This window comes from Haliotis rufescens, unplaced genomic scaffold (assembly GCF_023055435.1).
Source record: "Haliotis rufescens isolate VD_foot unplaced genomic scaffold, xgHalRufe1.0.p SCAF_18, whole genome shotgun sequence".
NCBI classification, from domain to species: Eukaryota; Metazoa; Mollusca; class Gastropoda; order Lepetellida; family Haliotidae; genus Haliotis; species Haliotis rufescens.
Genome location: NW_025963868.1, coordinates 5,980,546 through 6,004,454, shown reverse-complemented (window position 1 = coordinate 6,004,454; position 23,909 = coordinate 5,980,546). Strand labels below are relative to the sequence as shown.

General features: G+C 39.6%; 1 protein-coding gene across 1 annotated transcript in view; it reads right to left on the bottom strand.

Annotated features, from left to right (window-relative positions):
• Positions 1-8,086: 8,086 nt before the first annotated feature.
• Positions 8,087-23,909, bottom strand: part of LOC124118441 (deleted in malignant brain tumors 1 protein-like) — a 196,527-nt gene continuing 180,704 nt past the window's right edge. The window contains exon 13 of the mRNA XM_048398648.1: positions 8,087-8,595. Within this exon, the coding sequence (XP_048254605.1) occupies positions 8,216-8,595 (380 nt within the window). The 3' untranslated portion in view covers positions 8,087-8,215. The remainder of the gene's footprint in view (positions 8,596-23,909) is intronic.

Sequence of the window (23,909 nt, the reverse complement as noted above, 5' to 3'; positions counted from 1 at the left end):
ACTGTCATCGGCCGAACCAACCTGACCCTTAATTTGGAAGATAGATAAAGCTTTTCGCGTCAAATTTGCTGGAGTATAACACCGCTTTATCCCCGGTTTTTTTGCAGCTTGGAGATCCGCTGCAGCATAAGACTGTCCTTGTAGACACTCCATGGTGCGTGGGGAAAAGGGGTGCTGAATCATTTTACTTTCGACATGGCTTCCCAACACCCTGGTTCAAAACGTAGATACATTGAATCTGACAATTCACCTGACGAAAATACCATCAACCGATCTGACTATTGGCCACGTTTTTTATTATTGAAGCTTGTGACAAAGAATCCATAAAACTAAATCTGTTTGGAATCTCCAAAGGTATAGCTGGTACCTGCGGAAAGGTTGCAAATGTCACCAAGCTTCGATCCGGTTCTCTACTTGTGGAATGTGCACGGAGACAGCAATCCATCAATCTTCTCAGTTTGAAAGGTGGCTGTCCCTGAACACAGGATACTGAACTCATGCAAGGGAATTGTCCGTGACAGGGCTCGCTGCCTGTCCAGCATGACCGAGGATGAAATAGTCAAAGTCCTCTGCAAACCATCAGATACGTTAACCGTGGTTCGATAATAATTGTAAACAAGCTAGGAAAAATAGGAAGAACGCCGAGAAATATTTCCGACGATATCCCACAGTCAACAACTTGGATTACGGGTGCTAAAGCAAGACGTACCTTTAAACAGATTAAACGACAATCCTGGTGGAACTATGTATCCAAAATCAATTCCCGCACACCCTTATCCAAGGTGTGGAACCTGATTCAAAAGATTAAGGGCAAAAGATTCAAATCTGGAGTTCACCATCTCAAAGATGGTAATACACCTGTAAATACTAAATCCGAAATTGCCAACAAACTTAGGGACACTTTGGCAAACCATTCCTCATCATCAAACTATAATCCTCAATTTCAGAGGTTTCAAAAACAGTAGGAAAAGAAAAAAGTCAATTTTAACCAAACATTTTCACTCCATGAATTAAACACTGCCCTTATGCAATCTCATGACACTGCAGCAGGAGCCGACAACATCCACTGCCAGCTCCTGAAAGACTTGCCCGATTCATGTTTGGAAATGTTACATAGCATATTTGATGAAATATGAACAACCGGAAATTTCCCTTCTTCGTGGCACAATGCTCTTATTATTCTTACTCCAAAGCATGGACGGGATCATACAGATCCATCTAATTACCGTCCAATATCATTAACTAGCTGTGTCTGTAAAACCACGGAGCGCATGGTCAACAATCGATTAGTCTGGTACCTGGAGACCAATAACCTCAAGAGTGACATCCAGTGTGGTTTCCGAAAAAAACAGAAGTACCATTGACCATTTGGTGCGTTTTGAATCGTTTATAAAAAAATGCAAACAAACTGTATCAATCTTTTCCGATTCTAGGGAAAGCATATGATACAACGTGAAAACATGGTATTTTAAAAGATTTGCATGAATTTGGATCGACGGGCAGATTACCTCAGTTCATATCTCAATTTTTAAACAACAGATAATATCAAGTACGAGTGGTCTCCACCGTGTCAGATCATTTCGACCAAGATCAGGGCGTCCCTCAAGGCAGCATACTATCATTCACACTTTTCAGCATCAAAATTAATAGTCTCACCAAAGTATTAAACAACAACGTTGATGGTTCACTTTTTGAGGACGATTTCAACATTTCTTGTGTTAGTAAGAATATGAATAAAATAGAAAGACAACTACAGCTCTATCTAAGCAAAATTCAAAAAGATCCTGGGCCTCATATTTGACCGTCATCTCACATTCCTACCACACATCAAGGCAAAGTGCCTGAAGGCTCTCGACTTGTTAAAAGTCGTTCAAAATCCGAGTGGGGAGGGGATCAGACCACCATCCTTCACTTGTAGAGAACGTTAATACGCTCTAAACTAGACTGTGGTTCCACTGTCTGTGGTGGAGCCTGCAAAAGCAATTTAGAAAAAATAGGCACAACACACCATCAAGGACTAAGGCTCTGTCTTGGAGCTTTTAGAACCTCTCCCGTGGACAGTTTGTATATGGAGGCCGATGAACCTTCACTGCAAAACATTACTAAATTGCACTCAAATAACTCAAATCCAGCATACAATTGTATTTACCACCCTCAGTATGAAAACCAATTTCGAAATCTATTAAATTTGGTTCCACCACTTGGAATTCAACCACACATCACTGCAGCTAAAATAGATCTCAATATCATATCACCTAACCGTCTTCTGTCTTCTCCTCCCTGGCAGATGGTAAAGCCAGACGTAGACCTCACTCGAACCCTTAACAGCTTCTCCTCAAATCATCGTATAATCCATAACATTTTTAGAACCTTTCCAGTGATCTTTCTACTGGCCAATGTATAATAGTCTTTTGCTGGTAACCAAGTCATCTACACATGTAGGCATAACAGGTAGCTCAAAAGTCGAACCTGCAGCAAAAGCAGCTCTTGACAAACCGTTATATCCACTACTTATCCCGTACAGCGTTTTCAACCCAAGTGTTAAAAGGTATACACGGGATCTCATGCAAAAGAGGTGGGACACCCAGGTAGGAAGCAATAAACTTCACATATACCTGAGTGTTCCTGATTCTTATATTCGTATTTTGCCATAAAGGTTGTGATAATATATCTTTTTACTCTTTGATAGAATTCCTTTTTTTCTATTAAGTTTCCCCTATGCACGCAGAACATCTTTCCAGAAAGCATATGTCCTATCATGAATAATTATAACCTTTTCCGAAATATAGAATTGGTATTGTTGCAGAAAATCCATTGGTGTTGGAGCTATATTATTAATCCAAAGAGTGGTAAGTGAATGTGAATGGAACAAACGTTTAATCCAAGATATCTTTTGAGCATTGATTGTATTTTCAATATCAGGCACTCTTACACCTCTCTCTTCATAAGGTTTTATCATAATATTTCTACTGATTTTATCTGGTATATTTTTCAATATAAAACGAAAACGCTTTCTTTTATAAATCTTTCACTTGGATCAGGTAGGGTTGAGAAAAGGTGGGTAAGTTTAGGTAAAATAATACTTTTTAGTACAGTAATTCTACCTAATGGGGTCAGGTCACGTGCTAACCAAGAGTTCATGATGATTTTCAAACTTTTAAGTTTGTCTTTGTAATTTCTTTCTAGCATTTCTCCCAAATTGTAACAAAAATCATAATAACGAGAAGAGTAAAACTTTTTCTTGTTCAATCTAAAACTTTTGCACATAGTTGTATCAGAGAAGCGTTTTGCTTGTGTTAATTTTTAGGCCTGAAAAAGACGCATATGTTTGATGAGTTGTTATGATGTTTTGGAGACAATTTTCAGTTTATTTTGATTTTAACATATTTATTCACAAGGAGTGAACGGGGTTGGGGGACAAGTTTTTCCAACTTTGAATGCCTGTTACGACGTAAATTGTAATACAAAGGTAAATTGTAATACTTGCAGCAAATTGTAATAATTTTGACATTAATTGTAATAACAACGTAAATTGTAATAATATTTGACGTAAATTGTAATACGCAAACTGTAATATAAATTGACGTAAATTGTAATAATCTCTACTTGCAGTAAAATGTAATAAATTCTTACGTAAATTGTAATAACCTCCAAGACGCCAATTGACTAGAAATGATCTTTGTCAGTTGAGCTTGTGTTTCAAATGTACAATTCTAGAAATACTGTGTATGATGACAAACGTACAAAACTGTTAAGTTAGGGATGGTTAGTATAGGTTTTATCGTGCAATCGTCATTAAAGGGTGGTGTCAACATAGTGAAAGACATTGATTGGAAGTGATGTGATGTTTGTGGCATGCTATCATCCAAGTAGAAGCTACTACCATCTGCGTAGAAAATACTATCATCTACGTAGAGGGGCGGTCGGGTAGCCTAGTGGTTAAAGCGTTCGCTCGTCACGCCGAAGACCCGGGTTCGATTCCCGACATGGGTACAATGTGTGAAGCCCAATTCTGGTGTCCCCCGCCGTGATATTGCTGGAATATTGCTAATACATATTACATACACACCTACATGCGCGCACACATACATACATACATACATACATACATACATACATACATACATACATACACATGTGTGTGTGTGTGTGTGTGTGTGTGTGTGTGTGTGTGTGTGTGTGTGTGTGTGTGTGTGTGTGTGTGTGTGTGTGTGTGCTGATGATGCCCAAGTATCGCAGCAACAGTATGATTTGGTTTCTTAGATAGTTACTAGTCTTTTCATCAGAATTTTAACAAAGTATGTTGTAACTTCATTACAGTGCTTGCTGTTTGTTGTAATTACTTTAATCCTCTTAAATTATTGTCCGTCTCAAATTAGTGATAAAAAATAAAAAACGTATTATCTACGAAGAATATACTTATGTCTTCGTTGGACATACTTAGAATACGTAGAAGATACGTTTATCTAATGTATTTGCTACATTCTAATTCGTATATCTACAGGTTTGTGTTTCTATTTTATCTTTTAAAATATCTTACTTTGGTCATTTGTTACATTTTGTATAACCTTTAATTGCTCATATCAGCATTTTTGCATTCATAGATCTGATACCAATGACATATAGAGGTCGTATTTACTGGCATTCATACATACATACATACATACATACATACATACATACATACATACATGCATGCATGCATGCATACATACATACAGGAACAATCGGTGATGTCAGTTGTGAATTTATCAAATTAATGTCCGTTTAGGTTACTACCTCTCTGAGTCTGGGGAGGCAGTGGATAATTGGACAGAATCTGGTTAAAAAATCTGTATAAAAGTAGTGTTTGTAATTGTTATTACATGATAATACATTTCGAAAATCTGAGTGAGAGCCAGCAGATTTAATTTCTTCAGATAGATAATTCCATAATTTTGTAGAGTTAGGTATAGAGGATTTTGCGTATTGTTAAGTCTTACATCTAATTATTTGGAAGTCTCAGTTTCTAAGGATGTGATCACTGCGAGCGTTGACTTGGTCTGGGATAAGGTTGCAGACATAAGCTTGTGCTAAATTGTTTGCCATTTTGTAGAATAACGATAGAGATTGTTTTTTGCGCCATAGTGACAATTGTTTCAGTTTGTTTCTGTATACAATTTGTATGGCTTGCGCCCCGTGTGGCGCCACATATGGCATATTCTTAAAAGCATCCAGATTTAATTTTTCAGTGTCATTCCTTGAACGTTATTCCAAAGTAAACTACAATAATCAAATATTTGTAAGATACATAATTTCGAGACTTTTCCTTGAGAGGTGGTATTTTGAGCTTCTGAAACAGTTTATCATCAGAGTGACCTATAATACAATACTATCTATGTGAGAATGGCAGTGAGTACCACGCCTAAATGTTTATGCATTTCGATCAACTTTTTTTGCAATGATTCATTCATTCATCAGGAAATTTAGTATATTAAATGGTTCCGTCTTGCGGGAATATGAAATACTTTCGTTTTTTCAGGGTTGAACTTCACTTGCAACGTTTTAGCCCAGTTGGAGATTTCAATCAGATCAATTTATATACTCATATGTCTTTTTTTCAAAAACCATTGACGATTGGTAAGGTAGTTAGGGCAGTCTTTTGATATAGAAGGAAAGCTTTTGATAAAGTGTGGCACCGTGGATGAGTAAACAAACAGACTTATGGTATCAAGGGAACATCATAATAATGGTTAAAAGTTGTTTGATGGATAGAAAACAAAGAGTAGTTATCGACGGATATAACTCCAAATTAAACATTATACTGGTCTGTTCTTGGTCCGCTGTTGTTCTTGATTTACATAAATGATTCATTTGATGACAATAGTATTATCCGGTATATCGTTGTCGAAAACCCAGGGACAGCAGCCTCAGTTTTAAACAAACATTGTTGCCCAAGGTGTAATATCATACACAGTGGATTTTTTCAAATTTATCAAAAGAGATTTTAAAATCAAGGTTTGAAGTCTGTTATTTCTTATAAACTTAGATGACGGAATTTTTCACAACGTATAGAAAAGTCATTCTGACACCTCAGTTTTGTAGTCTGAACATGTTGAAGTTTACATCACAGCTGGCAATCTTTCAGTTTACAGCGATGACAGTGAATAGAATAGTTTTAGTATTGTTAAAAAATAGCTTTATGATCGATATATGGTTGTATTTATACTGTATGACAGAGGGTTTACCTGGTAAGTGAGACATCAGTTAGCATCTCACTATGTACATGTATCACCGTCGGCTGATTTAATGTTTCGACAAACAAAATATATGTTTTGAATTCGATATTTGGTCCAAATAACTTTCGTGGAATGCTTTTGTGATTTTACTGGACACATTTTCGAAGGGTGTTCGTGGTAACATTTGTTATTCTGAACTTCCCCCGGCATATTAACACAGCAAATCACATTTTGTCACGTTGTGTGGGCACGTATTGCTTGTCATAACACAAAAACGAGAGAGGCCAATCTTATTCTACAAAAGCTCGACAGTCTAGTAAGCTGAGACACATACACTGGTCCTTTCGTTCTTTATCTGCCGCATATTAATAGCTTAAGAATTACAGATGAATCTTGTTAATACTATATCTTAATGCGATTTGAATGTTAATTATTTAGTTTCTTATTTACTACATGCCATAAATGTGACGTCTTAAATTTACAAAATATGTATTGTAAATGCCTAAATATGGTTGTGATATATTGACAGTAGGTAGCTGGTAGCTGTTTATTCAACAGACCCATGGAACAATACGACTTTATCCCTTTTAACTGGCACAGTTAAAGCTCAATTGTTATCTCTGGTAGCGGCAACTATGCAACAGGCATCTTATACACAATCCCGCACTCACGTCTACTGCTCTTTTCCAGTGGTACGACCTTCTCCCTCAAATGCATCCTCCATGGTACATGTATAACCTGCTCTCATTAATTAAATGCTGCTCTTTCCCAGCGTCACAGCTATGGAGTTAAGACTAAGAAACCCAAACTATCATAAAGTAATTAGGGTCAAATAAAACAATGTCCGCCAAACCTCATAAATATATTCACTGGAAGTCGTATAATGTCAAATCACACAAACTCTTCTTTTACAAATTTTCCCAGATCAGGACTTCTCTTGACACTAATGCAAAAGATTGCATAGAAGCCAATGATCGTAATAAATAAGATGGATCTGATTGATCACAACAGTACTGATATTTTCCTATAAAATCACAACTAAAAAGAATACATAAGGAAGTGCCTGACATAATGTGTTCATAAAGAGTCAGCAAGAACGCGGGAAGTCTCAAGCGATACCTCATGACACTGTTCCTTGCAAAAACAATCATGCTTATGAATACACAATGCCATTTAGAAAGTGGTCAAATGTAACACATGTTATATTTGGGATAACTCTTTCTTAGTAAAGTACAGATTCTAGTTTTTTTTTGAGTTGAGTCCCGTCCGGGATTCGAACCCACACTCCCCGACGGGACTCAACTCAAAAAAGTACTAGAATCTGTACTTTACTAAGAAAGTGTTATCCCAAATATAACATGTGTTAAATAATGCTTATGGTTATTTATATTTGAACTATATATATATTGAAAGCAGCAACTATGGATGATGACTGATGGTAATCTGAATAATTGCTAAACAGATGTAGGGAGTTTTGCGCAAAGGTGTAGTGTGTATGAGGAAGACACTTGCAATAGGATTGGACACCATAATTACTTACAAATGCATTTTTGAGGGTTTTCAATCCATGTAAGTTTCATGTCAGTGTTTTGATTGAATTGTTTATTAATATGAATAAAGTTGTCATATGTGTACCAATTATCGCCTTTCCCAGATAACAATATTCAGTCACTATCTATTCTTGTTGTAGAGAGATCGAGATCTTAGTGATGGCCCATTCTGTTGATAAGAGTTTAGGTTATTGTGTTTTTACATTGTTAATGTTATGATCTTTCACTCGCTACACTTGTTTCCTTGTGAAGCCTTGTGAAATATGTCAATATATGCCGATATGCAAAAAGTACACAGAGCATATTCATGAGCATACGTCCATTAACGGCATTGATGACATTGCATGTGCAAGTATATCAGGTATGTGTGATAGATCTTGGGAAATCATACATAACTGAAGTGCTTATGGACCACGATGATGGAATAAGCTCACATTCATTTAATTACTAATACATATCAGGATCTTTACAATGAAGAAGAAATATGTGAAGCACAGTGTTCGAAGGTAGATACTTACCATAGACGTTGAGCTGCTGACCACAGCCTGCTATCCTGGATCCTATGGAGTCTGGAGTGCCACTATGGCAGCGAAACTGACCTTCGTCATTTAAAACAACATATTTCAGCTCAAGTATCAACAGATCCTTTCCATGAAATCTCAGAGTAAGTCTTGATCTGTATACCTCACTGACAATATTTGCATCTTTGAAGTTCGTCACATGGGCCAGGGGTATGCTCCAGTTACTATTCCAAACAGTGAACTCCCTGACTGCAGGCTGTGGGAGTCTGCAGGACAGAGTTACAGTCTCACCAATCATTGCATCATCTGAAAATGAATGAGTTTGGTATAATGACGATTAAAACAATATTTCAGTTACAACCAGTGGATCGGCTTAATGTTAGTGGACAGCTCGAAGAGATGCATGTCTTACACATTTGCCACTTTGGTGAAACCCACGAGCGTCGGTAGGGTGCTGTCAAACATAGAAACATAAAAAGGGTCACTCATGCCTAAGGGACGCATTTCTGCACGGCAAATAATCACGCCTTTGGCGACTGGCACAACCTTGCCCTTGCATCCTCTGTAAAGGCAATAGCCATAGCAAATTCATTCAACATAAACCATGACAGTACAAACATCCAGTGCACTGAATACTAGGCATTTCACCCAATTCATATGTTTTTTAGTTATGCCTAACTGAATATAATAAACTGTAAATTATAAAAAAAAATTAAAACGTTAATTATGACAGCATACTCATGGTAATGCAGAGTTCAAAGGTCTCACAGAGGAGAGAAGCACTAATACATGAATAAAATAATAAACATAAACAAGGTTTAGATAGGTTTATACACCCTGCCATTCAATTCAAATGTTTTATGTTGGCATGAATATTATTATGACAATTTTCACTGGAAATGTTCAGATGTTCAACGTGTTTGGCGCAATTTCGGTAGGTAAGTTCCTTGGTAAGTAATTATCTCAAATGATGATAAGAGAATATGCTATACTGCGCTCACAGATTCATTTTATAATGACAATATGAAACATTTCTTTTTAGTGTCTGCGTTAGCAATATAGTTTCCTATGTCATCGGCAACTTCAATATGTACAAAACTAGCAATCACTAACACATAGCTTTTTGCACAGGACATGTCTTAACGTCTTCTGAAACATTAAATAATCCAAAACTCAGTTAGTGACACTACCTTTAAATCAAAATCATTGTAAAAAGTCTAATATTATATTTTTGGGATAACAATGGGCTTCTGACATTCCTATGTCTTCATATATTTCTGAACTTCACATATTATTTGGTGAAAGCACTTCTGTGAAGCGCATATCTGATTTTCGCGTATGTGCTTGTTCCATTCCAGTAATGCTTGTGATCATTATGGCATGTTAGGGCTGTTTACATTGTTCTGCATGCTAATCATACTGGGAAACCGAATTGCACAAAATAATATTAACACTATAATTATTGTAAATCCTTAAGATCGCGATGTTCGGTTTTGGCTATGGTCGACATCCACTTGCACAAAGCTATTTACTTTTGGCCCGGAAGTACCTAAGATTACTGCAGTCCGTGAATCACCTGAACAGAATGGCATGGAAGATATGGTCTGTTTCATAAAAATAATCTGTTTTAGTGTCAAACATTGACATTTCATTTTTTAAACTGGGTCATTTGAATTGACACTTTAACAACACGAATGACCCATAACACATATTACGTCAGATATTTTCTTGATCACAATATTGACCAACATAACTAAACTTACGTCCAAAAGAAACTTTACCAGAGTTTGAAATCACTCTTGCTCAAAAACAACAAAACTTACATGCATGAAGTAAAGTGTATTGAGAAGATCAATATATCAACATACTCAACACTGAACATGACAATCATACCTCGACCGAGAATGACGTCAGAGCCCCCCAAAGTTGGTTGTGGTACAAAACTCGAGCTTTTAGAATCATGGACAATAGGCAGAGTACATACACAATCGCTCACGTTCAATAACAAGTCATTAGTAGCGTGTGTGACCACCAAATGCCTCAATACACGCGAAAACTCTTCGACGCACTGAAAAAGTCATGAGGTCACATGGGATTTGACGCCATTCTTCTTGGGGGGCCAAGATCAGTTCTTGCCGGGTGTCTGGAGAGTGTGGTCGTTGTCGAACACGACGATCCATCAAGTCCCAGAGGGGACATGTCGGGTGAGCGTGCAGGCCACGGCAGGCTGTTGACGTTGTTGGCTGTGAGATGGTTAGTGGCAATTCTGGCTGTATGGGCTCTAGCGTTGTCATTCTGATAAATGACACCACGTGGCTGCTGTTGGAGAAATGGTAGGACAACTGGACGAAGAATGCTATCCATGTACCGCTGAGCTGTTTCCGTCAACAATGACCAGCGGTGTCCTCTCCTGCCCACAGATCCCTCCCCACACCATGACACTCCCTCCACCATATGATACGACCTCCTGCACGCAACACGCCGCCATTCGTTCAACCCTTCGGCGGTAAACACGTTGTCTTCCATCAGCCCTAAACATACAGAATCGACTTTCGTCAGTGAAGACAACCCTCTGCCAGTCACGTCATTGCCAACGTCGTACAGACCGGGCCCATCTCAATCGCAGACGACGATGTTGCGCTATCAATAGCTGTCCTCTGTATGGCCTAAAAGCCCTGATTTCATGAGCCCTCCTGGCCACTGTCTGTCGACTAACCCTGTGACCTAAGGCATTTGTCGCCGATGACGTCAATGTCAGGAAGCGATTTCGGAGGTGCAAGGGACGCAAGTAACAGTCATCATGGGGCGTGGTCACCCTGGGTCTGCCTGTTCTTGGCCTGTCAGCGGTCCGCCCTGTCTGTATGTAACGTTGCATCAAGTTGGTAACGGCAACACGGGAGCAACCGAAGGTTCGTGCAATATGGGCGTGGGTGGCTCCCATCTGTACCATACAAAAGGCTCGTTCACGTTGTTCGACTGTGAGTCATGACATTTCTTTTGTGTTGTTTTATCACTGTGGATGTCTGACTTGCCGTTGCAATCGTTTTATACCCTTACCCGCACGTGCATTTGCAGTTGTCCGGGGTGCACGTGTTTTTCACTTTTTCGCGTGTTATGTCGCAAACATGTAACAGACGATTAACATTTCTGCATACACTATTGCTGTATTTAGGTTATGTGTTTTAGATAGACTTCATCGAAAAAAAATGTATACTTTGTCTGAAATTTATATTTTCAGTTGGTAAAGTTTCTTTTGGACGTCAGTTTATTTCCATGTGACTCTTTGCTGAAAGATGTCTAAAACAACAGGTCTTTCCGATAATTTGGGAAGGGTGCAAACAGGAGGTGTCTTCAAGTTAAAGTAATGACTGTGACTTTTTGGATAACTCAGGGAAGCTAATGTTAGTTCATAATCTGATTGAGAGTGCCACTCAGTGGACCCTCTTTGAATATATGTGTGTCATTGTCCGACAAGCCCTTTGCCTATTAAAAACAGTTGTCATTGAAGCCAAAGTTATTCATTTCACAAGTAACTACATGTGATCAAATATTTGAGTATAATTAAATATTTTTATTATCAAGCAAGGTTATACTATTTTGTTTTGTTTATTAAGAAAAACAAGATTGTCTAAATTATAAAAAAGATAAATAAATGATGCCAATTTTAGTGAATATAGTCTTGTGGCATTAAATGATTGAAGCGTTAGTAACATGCCGAACGCTGCTGTGGTCAAATTTTAGCAGTTCTCTGTGGCTGCAAGAGTTATCCGCCTTTGTATAAACAAATAAACATGACAAGCTTGATGGTTAGAGAAGGGTCAGTTTCTAAAAGAGTGGCTGTACCTATAGCAAAGCGACACGAGGGCGATTTGAGCCCTGACTTGCGTCTCATCTGAATATGGATTGAAAGCTATCTGAAAACACAGAAATCCTGCCACCTTCCAACTTTATACCTGAATCAAATAAACCCTTTTCAAGACAATCGACAGTGAAATGTTCTGGACATTCGTGAGGGCACTGACACACACTACATTTAACATGTAACTTCCCCTAATTTCGCGAAAGTTTCCCGCCACTAATGCGGCACTAACGCGGTATTATTGCACCACTTGTGAGGCGTTAACTTGAAACAGCTCAACTTTCCAGATATTTGCCCCATCACGATAAAATGTATCCAGATCGTGTCATGTGCACGCCCCTATCCCGCAATTTTTACGCCACTATCGCGCTACTTTTTCGAAACTATCACCCCACTTTCCAGACATTATTGCGCCACTTTTAAGCGCTATCGTGCCACTTTCCCGCCACTAACGAGGCACTAACGTGGTATTATTCCGCCAGTTTCGAGACACTTTTGCACCTTCGCACCTTAACAAGAACTCGCAAATATCGTGCCACTTTCAAGCTACTTTCGCGTCTCTTACAAGCCAATACCTTGTCGCCAACGATAACCAGCCATGCTTATGTTTTTTCACAAGAAATCAAAGACCTACTGTGACTGACAGCAGAACGGAATTCCCGTATCTATACCCACACGAAAAAGAAACACAAGTGTTTTTTTAGCAAATAGGTAACAAACACGGAATCATAAATTGATACGAGTTTTAGCATGTAGTGAAGCCTGATGGCATTTTGGAAGCCCCGATTAAAAACGCAATATAACAAACGAATCGCTAAAACGCACCATTTCAATGAATATGTGGGTATCACGCACCCATTTCTCGCGAAATCGAAAATGCACGAAGTGTCACGAACTCTAGTGGGTATAAAACTGTGGCCGATTCTTGGATCTACCACTCCTGGGTCAACAATGCCACGCCTAACTCACATTCAGAGAAACCAGGATATCGGACGTTTGGAAGCTGGAGAGTCTGTCAAAGATGTTGCCCGTCATTTCAACGTTTACATAACCACAATTTTCCGCCTGCTGCATCGATACAATGCAACACAGACCACAGATGACCTTCCTCGGAGCGATCGCCTTAGGGTCACCACACCTCGACAGAATCGGCAGATTACCCGTCAACACCAGCGACATCCGTTCCAAACTGCAAGTGAAAGTGCTCGACAGACCATAGGAACACATAATCGACACATTAGCCGCAACACTGTGATCCGACGTCTCTATTCCAACAACCTCAGATGTCGCCGACCAGTATGTCGTCCTGTTCTCCAACCACGGCATCGACAAGCACGACTTCAGTGGGCACAGGGTCATCACAATTGGCGTCATCGTGAGTGGAGGCGTGTCATCCTCTGTGATGAAAGTCGCTTTTGTGTCTCCCATGCAGACGGAAGAGTCAGAATTTGGCTGCGTAGAGGTGATCGTTTCGCTGACGGAAACGTTGTAGAAAGGGATCCATTGGGTGGACCTAGCGTCATGATATGGGCAGGGATTGGACTAAATGCGAGACTTGGACCAATGTGCTTTCTGAATGTTTATTCACGGTCGGGGACACGGCGTCACTGCTCAGCGGTATATCGACCAAGTGATCAGATCCCACGTTGTTCCATTTTTTTGCACAACATCAACAACTTTTTTTCCATCAGGACAACGCTCGTCCCCATGTTGCCAGAGCTACCATGGCCTTTCTGCAACAACACAAAATCCGTGTTCTACCGTGGCCAGCTCTCAGCCCTGATCTGAACCCCATCGAACACTTGTGGGATGAGGTTCAAAGGCGTCTGCACAGTGTGCGCCCAGTCCCTACAACTGCCGATGAACTACGCACAGCTGCTCTGGATGTGTGCAGGAGGATCCCTAGGGCCTTCACAAATCGTCTGATCCACTCAATGTACAGGAGATGTGTGGCAGTGATCAATTCTTATGGTGGTCACATCAGGTATTGACCCGAAACTGTGTAAGCCCTTAACATTTGAAAAAAAACAATTATGCCATCTGCCTTTTAATCCATTAAACTGTCTTCAGTCATTTTTCAGTCAATCTTGCCCAATTAGTATTTCTTTCTTCACTGTTGAAAATAAATAACATGAAAACTGCATACTCGACTTGCGTTTCTTTTGCGTGTGAGTATATTAATAACTCTACCTTCTACAAGTAAATAATGATTTCCTGAGTTTCCTTGGCCAATTAGACTTGGCTATGCTAAATGGACAGTGCAGCCTAGCCTCGTCTAGCTGGACTATTTCACAGTCGTACCAGGAAGGGCGAGCAGCGACACCAAGCAGAAGATCCAGAAATCTTGCTGTATACAACATACCCTAAATGCACATCGTTTTACAAACACAGAACTTTTTAGCGATAATTGTGGAAGTATCAATTCATGTAATCATTATAATACGGAAAATGGGTCGACCATTATATGTTATCTTTGCTACATATTTGATTGTGTTTAAGAGTACATATTGTCAGAAGCTGAGCGTGGATTCAGCGCCCAAATGCGCATACAAACAGGAAGAAGAAACAGATTATCTCAACGGCTTGTGAATAACCTGATGATCCTAGATATGCACGCAGAAAACGATTCCATAAATTTGATCAGGACAGTGTCTCTGTTCAGATTTAAAAAAGGGAAAACTCTAATGGTATATACACTCAATCGTGCTTACTGTTAAGGGTCAACATATATATTGCATGACCGGTCTGAAAAAAGGTGTAGATTTCCCAGATATATTATACAGGGAAACCTGCGAGCTTTTATCTAGATGGTGTCCTTGTATCGAGCCAATGAATTTAAAAGTCAATGTCTAGTTAAAACAATGCACATTAATTAATTGCCGACTTTCTTGGAGCATACACCATGTACACACCAGCCAGCAAACAGCTGCATTTGCGCAAGGTACATGTAGTGATGGATTCAAACGGAAACTTAAAGGCACACTAATCTCTGACAATTCCCCGGGACTGGCTGCTGCCGGATGATATCCAAGAAATATCAATATAGCTAGCGACCTGTGCGGCGCCAACCGTAAGCGAAATTGTCGCTTTTATTGATAGTATAGGGACGTGTCGTAACATTGATCAACAAAAATTAAAAACAGTCACTTGCTCATTATTCTGCGATCTTAGTTTACACTAATTTCACTTGTAACACAAACTAAAGATTTCACCTGAGCATTGCTTATCTCAGCGTACATGTATGTATATATTGCAGTCATAGTGTAAAATGACTGAAATTTTCACTCAGTCTATTTGTATCAAAATAATAATGTATATTTCAGTTATTTTACAAATTGACAGAAAAATCTGAATATCCATTTTAGTATGATAACAATTCCTAACATGTGTTATTTCATCACCCAGTGACTAAAAATGATAGGATGAAACGAAAACGAAAGTAAATGTTCATTTATATATATTGGCTTCTAATCCTTTCATAATTAGTCAGTTGTGATGTTTTTAAGTCCCTTTGAACTTCTCTGAACAGATCTTTCATTTGTAATATGACTGAACTATTTAGACCTTTATAAATTGCCTTAGTGAATCAAAGTTTACACATTTGTAACGTTTACACACCTGCAATCGAAAAAGTAACCTAGTGTCATCCGTCTCGCATCGAGGAACTTCCAAATGATAAGGTTAACCAGAACTGGAGTGATTCTGTTCAAATGAAGGCAAACCGGCAAAAGTTATATGCATTAGGCAATTACCTTGTTCGAGGAATGTATACATTAATATGCATATGAAGGAAACATATCCCATACATCTGCAGCTGTACAAACTTGTTCGATATCTCGTGTCTTTGTACCAATCTCATAACATTATATATATCTTTTTAGTTAGATAACAATGAGCAACCAATCAAATTGTATTGGGCCTTCCCTTGAACGAAGGGTGTTTTTTTAAACATTAACATTTCGCGGCCATACATGGATGTATTCCGTTTGCTTTATTAAATCTTTGGATATTTTGAGCGATTTTATGATTTTATTTTCGTAACTCAACTGATCATACCTCTCTGGCTGCGCTGTCAGTGCATATTACAAAACATGTAATACATTTACCACATCAGATCTAAATTTATATCTGAGGTTGAATAATTACCCCGGCCCAGACACGAAAAATCCCCATTGGGAACCTTTGTCAGGTAATCTGAGTGGTACTACCACTAATTATATCTATAATAAATTCATTGACTGATCATCAAGTGAATGGCGACAATTACACAGGTGTAGGGTTATACCATGAAACATGGATGACAAGGGAGTAGTCATTGTTGTATTATATATGCCATTTATTTGCCTGAAAAATGAGGGTCGTTGCTGTTTTGGAGTATATCAACTGAACAGCATTGCTGCTTTTTCTTTCTTTTTTATAATGCACCATCCAAATGAAATTAACCATTAACCATTCCATATTTCTTCAAGTAACTTTGTATACACATAAGGCATTCACAGAACTGGTGCCGGGTGAAATACAATAACTTTATATGCCTCTCTGTGTTTCCATGGCAACCAATTGGACTTTTGGTAGGACAAATTGGACAAGCAAGGGTAGGATTTGTATCCAGAGCATAACACTTTCTGGTTTCTTTGAAAGTCAAAGCGCTCAGCTGGTGGGTTTTGTTATGATGTTTTTTTTGTAGATTTTGCGATAACAAGTCGAACTAAAGTTCAAATGAGGGTTTCATTTTGTGGTTTAGTGATCTGTCCTAATGCAATTTGTACTCACAAACCGTCTTGATAAAATGATATTGTTACATGGCAGTGCATTTTATTGTTAAACATCGAACAATAGTTATCATTGTTAATAATTCTAAGAATACTACCTCTGTTACATCTTTTCCATACATCCTGTATGTATTTTGGCTTCAGTCACACTTACTAAATTTTCAAATTTTCAACAGACGTCCTCTTCACTGTTGTTCCCGAGTAGCACTATTGCAACTCAAGCTATGACGTGCATAATGGCAGGAAACCTCACTTCTTCCCAGCATCTAACCACTAGAGGTAGATGAATTGGGGAGGTGGGTGGGAGTACTCCTGGTGTAATAGAGGTAGTATCTAAAATCATTAACAATGATAACTATTGTTCGATAATTCTTGCGAGTTCTCTACCTCTATCACATCTTTGCCAGAATATACCAGAAGGGACCCGGCTGGATCTGCCTGTAGTAATTGGCAGTAATCCTCTTCTGGAAACCATTAAATCACTGATTCTAATCCTCACCCGAGATAATTTCGCCAGAAATTTCTCTTGAGGACTCAAAATCAGAATGCATCAGGAATCAGTCAAATGCGTGATACCTTCATCAGAATTATTATTATATTTGCTGATCTTGTTCGTAATAATGACGTCATTTCTGGTCTATTTCTACCAAATGACGTCATTTCATGTTAAAAATTGATTTATGACACTATTTCCGGTGCTGATGCACTTCCGGTTTTGACCTCACTTCCGGTTCTGGTGTCACTTCTGGTTTGTCAGTTCCCTTTTATTTGATAATGGCGTGTCTTATGGTCCATTTCCTCCAGAAGACGTCATTTCCCGATGAGATAGACAATGTGCTGCTATTTCCGGTGATGACGTCACTACTGGTTTCTATCTCTTCCGGCTCTGACGTCAATTCCGGTCATCTGCAACTAGTTCTTGAAGCAGTTGATACTTAAGGTGCTCCATCCATCCTACACCTAATAGACAGGATAATCAAGGGTGTACTCATCCTCTGATGTTTCCGGTGTTGGATCCTTGCTTGGAAACTATTGGTGGGTGATAGTTTGTGCCTCGACAATGGTCCCAAGGCAATATAATTATGCCCTCTAGGTCCAGCTGCATGTCACGCAAGTAAAATCTGGTGAAGGTTTTAGGTGAGGCCTACTGACAGCTAGACACCACTTGTTCCACCGAAATGGATGTCAGTGAAGCGAGACTCGTTTCTAGAGCTCTGATCTCATTAGCCGCGCTGGATCCAAGACAGTGAGTGGAATGTTGTGCCTACGTAATACTCGCTGTAACGGTAGACTTAAGCCAGCCCGCTACCATAGCCTTGGTGATGTCCTTTTTGTAACGAGGCTTGCAGAATATGAATAGTCTCCTTTAATGGCATCTATGAGGGTCTTTAGCCGAGAGGTAGAATTTGACAGATCTGATGCGACAGAGAAGTATGTCTGGGTGATCCTCTGTCGGCCCCAAGGCAGGAATGGTAAAGTGTCTATGGCCCAACGGCCCCATGGTGGTAGACTGATTTGGGCTTCTAAGTCTTGGAGCGATCTTAGAGTAAGTGAGGTCCAACGTTGATCATTGGTGAGACGAGAATAGTTCAGAGCATGGAGTTCTGAAAGTTTTGCTGCTGTCGCCATGGCTAGGAGGAATGAGTCTTTCCTGGATTTTTTGGAGTAAGTTTCCTTATCCAGGGGCTCGTAGGGTTCTGTTAAAAGTGCCCATAACACAACAGATAGATTCCACTTATGGAAGATATGAGGTGTGCGAACATCTTCTAGTAGGAAGGATCTGATTAGTCTGTGTAGAATGGGATGGTTTCCAATTGAGAGTCCGTTATGTTGAAGTAGCAGAGTGAAGTGCAGATCTGTAATCTTCTATCGTCCCATGTCGGAAGTTATTGTCCTGACGTAGATGTATATGAAAGTCCGCTACCATAGGTATGGAGATTGTATTAGTTATAATCCCTTGTTGTCTTCTCCACTGGACAAACTTATCACATCTATTGTCATATACAAGAGAGGACGAAGGCCTCCATGATCTTGTCATAGCTTCAGAGGCAAGTCCAGAGTACTCGGATGTCTGCATCATTTGCAAGATAACTTCTAGGTGGTTTGATGTAGGCTGGGCAGATTGTCATAAAAAAAATATTTGGCTGTCGTAACAGACCTTGATGGAGTGGAACCTGGAAAGGCTCTTCCATTATTAGACTTAATAATCTGGGCCATATTGGTGCTGGGCCAGATTGGAGCTGTCAATATTATTATGCAACCGTGCACCTTGTGGATGACCTTGTCTAGGAGAGACCATGGTCGGAATGTGTATGCAAAAAAACAGCCCAATCCATTGATAGCGCATGGATCCGGTGAGCCATTGGATTGGGAACTGGACTGACATAAACCAGAAGCTGATGGTTTAGGCAGGTGGCAAAGAGATCTAGATGTGGTGTGTCCCATAAGATGGTTATCCAAGCAACGATCTTGGGATGTAAGGTCCATTCTTTTGCCACTCTTCTCCCCTGGTGGGAAAGGCTGTCGGCAAGGATGTTCAGCTTCCTGGGAATATGTCTCGCTTCAATCAGGCAACTGATGGAGTCTGCCAAGACAAACAATCATGTAGTCTCTATCATCAGAGAACTTGATCTGGTTCCTCTTTAGTTCTATGTATTTATGCCACTACTGTGGTGTTGTCTGTGGCTATGAGGATGGACGATTTGGAGTGACGTATTTTCCATGCCAGGATGGCGTAATCAATGGCCTTCATTTCCCTGCAGTTGATATGCTGGATCCTCTCTCCGATCCTCCAAGATCCTTGTACTGTGAGATCGTTCATATGGGCTCCCCATCCCGAATCTGACGCGTCTGTCAGATGGTGTTTGGGCGTCGGAGGAATCAATGAAAGCCTGCTCATCACAGGCTCTCTGTGAGTCCACCTATGCAGGTCTCATAATAAGTTGGGAGGGAACTGTATCTTGAACTCTAGGGTGTTGGATCGATCATCCTTCCTCTGACGGTCATATCCTGTAGAGAGGTTAGGTTGCCCAGAAGAGTCATCCACCACCTTAGAGACCTCCTTGGTTGAATTGACAGGGGTTGATTCATCGTAATAGTCTTGACAAATCAATCCTCTGATGGAGTTGGAAACGCGCTCAAATGTACATGATGTCTTGAACCGGAGTGGTTTCAGACTTGGAGGGATTTACAAGGAAGCCAAGGTCATAAGCTGAAGCAGAAATAACATGTTCTGATGTAACTGAGCTTCTTCTGGGTCTCCTGTCAGGAAATCGCCCAGATACCCATGCATTCGTACTGGCTGCAGGTGGGCAAACCCGATGACTGGGGCTGTAATCCTGGTAAATAGCAAAGGGGCTATTGATATCCTGAATGGTAAGACCTGGAACTCGTAGCGTCAACCATTGATTGTGAAGTGCAGGTGCTTCTATGACAATGTGTGTTACCGGACGTGAAGATTCCATCTGGAACTTTAGAGGAGGTACCGGGAATGATTTTTTGAGGATCTTTATGTCTGTTATCATCCTCATGTCGGGCAAATTCTTCTTTGGAACTAAGAATACCGGAGAATAAAAACCTTTGGTCTTGTTGATCTCCATGTTGTTTGTATCCATGAAGCACGACGTATAGGACCCAGCGGTCGGGCATAATCTTCTTCCAGTTTTCGGCATATGACAGAAGACGCCCTCCCATTGGCCCCCTGTGTCGCCATTATGTTGAAAGACGGTAGGCCTTAATCGCATTCCATAGACATAACCAGTCCTGTCGTGACTTGATTATTTACAGACCTTGATCATATAGCTGGAATATTCCTGAGTGCAGCATTAAACAACAAACAAACAAACATATAAAATACTGTAATATAATATTGTACTATCGCTCCAATGTGTACTGTCATTGCAATTGCTGTGCAGTAATTTGTACTGATTTGTAAACTTAGTGAATCTTAATACATTTGTTGATTGTTTTCCACTTGTTGGTTGTTTTCAGACTAAATTCATTTACATACTGATTTCATGTTTAACATGTTTACACGAAACAGAAATTGGAGGGTCGTCCGAGATAGAAATCTGATATATGACATATCATTTGCCAAATGGATAAACATTTTATTGCCTTACAATGTGTGAAGTGAACAATCACTACGGTGTCTAGTGTAGATGAGTTTGTTAGCCAACCTTCTACGGAACAAGTCTCTATGCTCAAAAAGTCTCAACTGGTTGAAATGGTCAAACATTACAAACTTGACATCAAATCTGGTATGCTTCCTGGTTGATGAAGAAATTTTGGATGATGATCTTTTGGCTCTAATTGTGGCGTGAAGAAATTTGAATTTGAAAGAGAAAAATTGGCTATGAAATTAGAAAAAGAAATTCGGCTTAGAGAAATGGAAGCAGAAAAAGAAAAATTGAGAATAGAAGCTGAAAGAGAGAAAGAAAAGGAAGAGAGAGATAATTCTGGCTTAAAGAAATAGAAGCTGAGAAATAAAAGGAAAAATTGCGATTGGTGCTGATAAGGAAATAAGGCTAAAAGAACTTACAGAATGATGTCTCTCACCCTACATCAACAGGTGATGGATTGTTTGATCTTTCCAAGCATATTAGACTTGGTCCCCTCTTCTCAGAAGATGTTGAGATGTTGAGAAGTGTTTCCTACATTTGGAAAGGTGACTAACAGTTCGAAATAGCCTCAGAATCATTGGACTATGTTGTTGTGGTGTGTTTGGGGAAAAGCTCAAGGAGTATTCTGCTTTACCTATTGATTAGAGTTCTGATTATCGGGTTCCTAACGCTGAAGTTTCGAAGGCTTATGAATTAGTTCCTGAAGCGTACGGCCAAATGTTTAGCTACGGAAAGGGATGGTTCTACTTTTGTTGAGTATGCAAGGGAGAAGGATAGGTGGTGTACTCCCAAAGGAACTGAATCGTGATTTCAATAGTTTGAGGCAGTTGGTTTTGCTCGAGGATGTTAAGCAGTGTGTGTCAACGGTCAAAGTGGAACAGTAATATAAGCCTGCTACGTTGGCTGATGATTATTTGGTAACACACGGAGTTTGCAGGGTTACAAATCAGCAAAGGATAGTTCATCCCCTCTTAGATCTAGTTCTTACAAGTCTTGTTCTGAGTTTTTTGACGAAACGTCAAGTTCTTATCCTGTTTCATCAGAGCCTACTTCTAGATATTGCCAAACGCCAGGGCATATCATTTCTGAATGTTGAAAGCTTGCTTTCCCTTGAATGCTTTTGTAAATGTCAAGTCACCGCTTTTTTTGTGTTTCGGTGAATGTTGAGTTAGTTGTTGTAGACCAGTCAAAATCTGTTGTTATGAGAGAGGAGCACTTACCTTTTGTTAGAGAAGGTTGTGGGTCAGCTAAGGGGGACAGTGCCCATGTTCAGCCCATTATCGTTTCGTGGGATACTGGCTCTCTTTAAACTGTGAATTTGGATGGTACTTTGATACTTTCTGAGGAGTTATCAGCGAACTGGGAGGTTTTATTTGAGGGTGTGTGTGGTTTTACCAGTGCACCTCTCCATTTTGTAAATTTGAAGACAGATTTAGTGTCTAGGGTGATCAAGGTGGGGGTTGTAGAAACTCTACCTGTTAAAGTTGTTGACAAACTAAACGGGCAGGGGGGAAGATGTTTGGCTGATCCTGTTTTTTGTCTTGAGCCTAGCACTTCGGAAATTACTTTAAAATTTTGAAAAAAAGTTCAAGGTCTTTTTCCCTAATGTTGGATTGTGCTATGGCTAAGCAAAGTTATTTTGAGAATGATTCTAGATGATTTGGTTGGCACTCTTATTCATTAATTTCTGGACCTGTTTACCTTTTCGAGGGGGAGTACAGTTTGGCTGTTGATGAACCAGTTCTTTGTATAGAGCAGTTAGTAAAGCTACATGGGAAGATCCAGAACTCAAAGTTCTTGCCATCAGGGCACTCACTTAAAAAGAAGCTGACAAGCTTCTCATTTGCTTTTATTTCAAGCAAAGCTTTTTGATGAGGAAATGGAGACCGTCATATGTACCTGCTGATAATGAATGGACGGTTTCAATCAAATAGTTCTTCCAAATTCATATCTCAAGCCTGTTTTGAGCACATGGAACTCCTCCTGCAGGTCAGTTGGTTGTGAACAAAACTCTTTGACAAAATTCTGTCCCATTTCTTCTGGCCTTAATTACGGCTTGATGTGGGTGAATTATGCAAAACATGCTATGTGAGTCACATGGTTGGGAAACCTAATCAGAAAATCCGAGCAACACATTTGAAACCCATTCCAGCATTTCATGAACCGTTAAGCAGGGTCATAATTGATTGTTTTGGTCATTTGCCTAAAACTAAGTCAGCAATTCAGTGCATGCTAACTACCATATCTGCTTCCACAAGGTTTCCAGAGGCTATTCCATTTTGCAAAAATTACAGCTTAGCATATTATCAAGTTCTTCACCATGGTTGGTTTCCCTGAGACTATTCACTCAGATCAGGTGTTTTTTTAACAGGCTCTGCAACAGTTAGGCATAACTCTGATTAATTCTAGTGTATATCATCCTGAATCTAGGGTGCTTTAGACAGGTTTCACCAGACTCTTAAGAATGTGATAAGGACTTACTGTTTTGAGATTGAGAAGGATTTGGGTAAAGGCATTCATTTGTTGTTGTTTACTGTGAGGGAGTCAGTTCAGGAGTCCCTAGGTTTTAGTACTTTTGACTTAAAGCACTTAAGGCCACTTGTCATCTGAGCAAAAGGCTCAAGTGTCAGAGTTTGCCCACTTGTTTACGGATGTACATGGCCGTACACATTCAGTGTGTCATGATATAGATGTACGTTACGCTGTCTCTGTAAAACAACATCCCTACCAGGTGAATCAAATCTAGCTTTAAGCTCTAAAGAAGGAAGCTTAATACATGGTTGACAATGGCATTATTGAAAAAAATCATAGTGACTGAAGTTCACCTTGCATTCTTCTACCAAATTATGATGATAGTTACAGATGTTG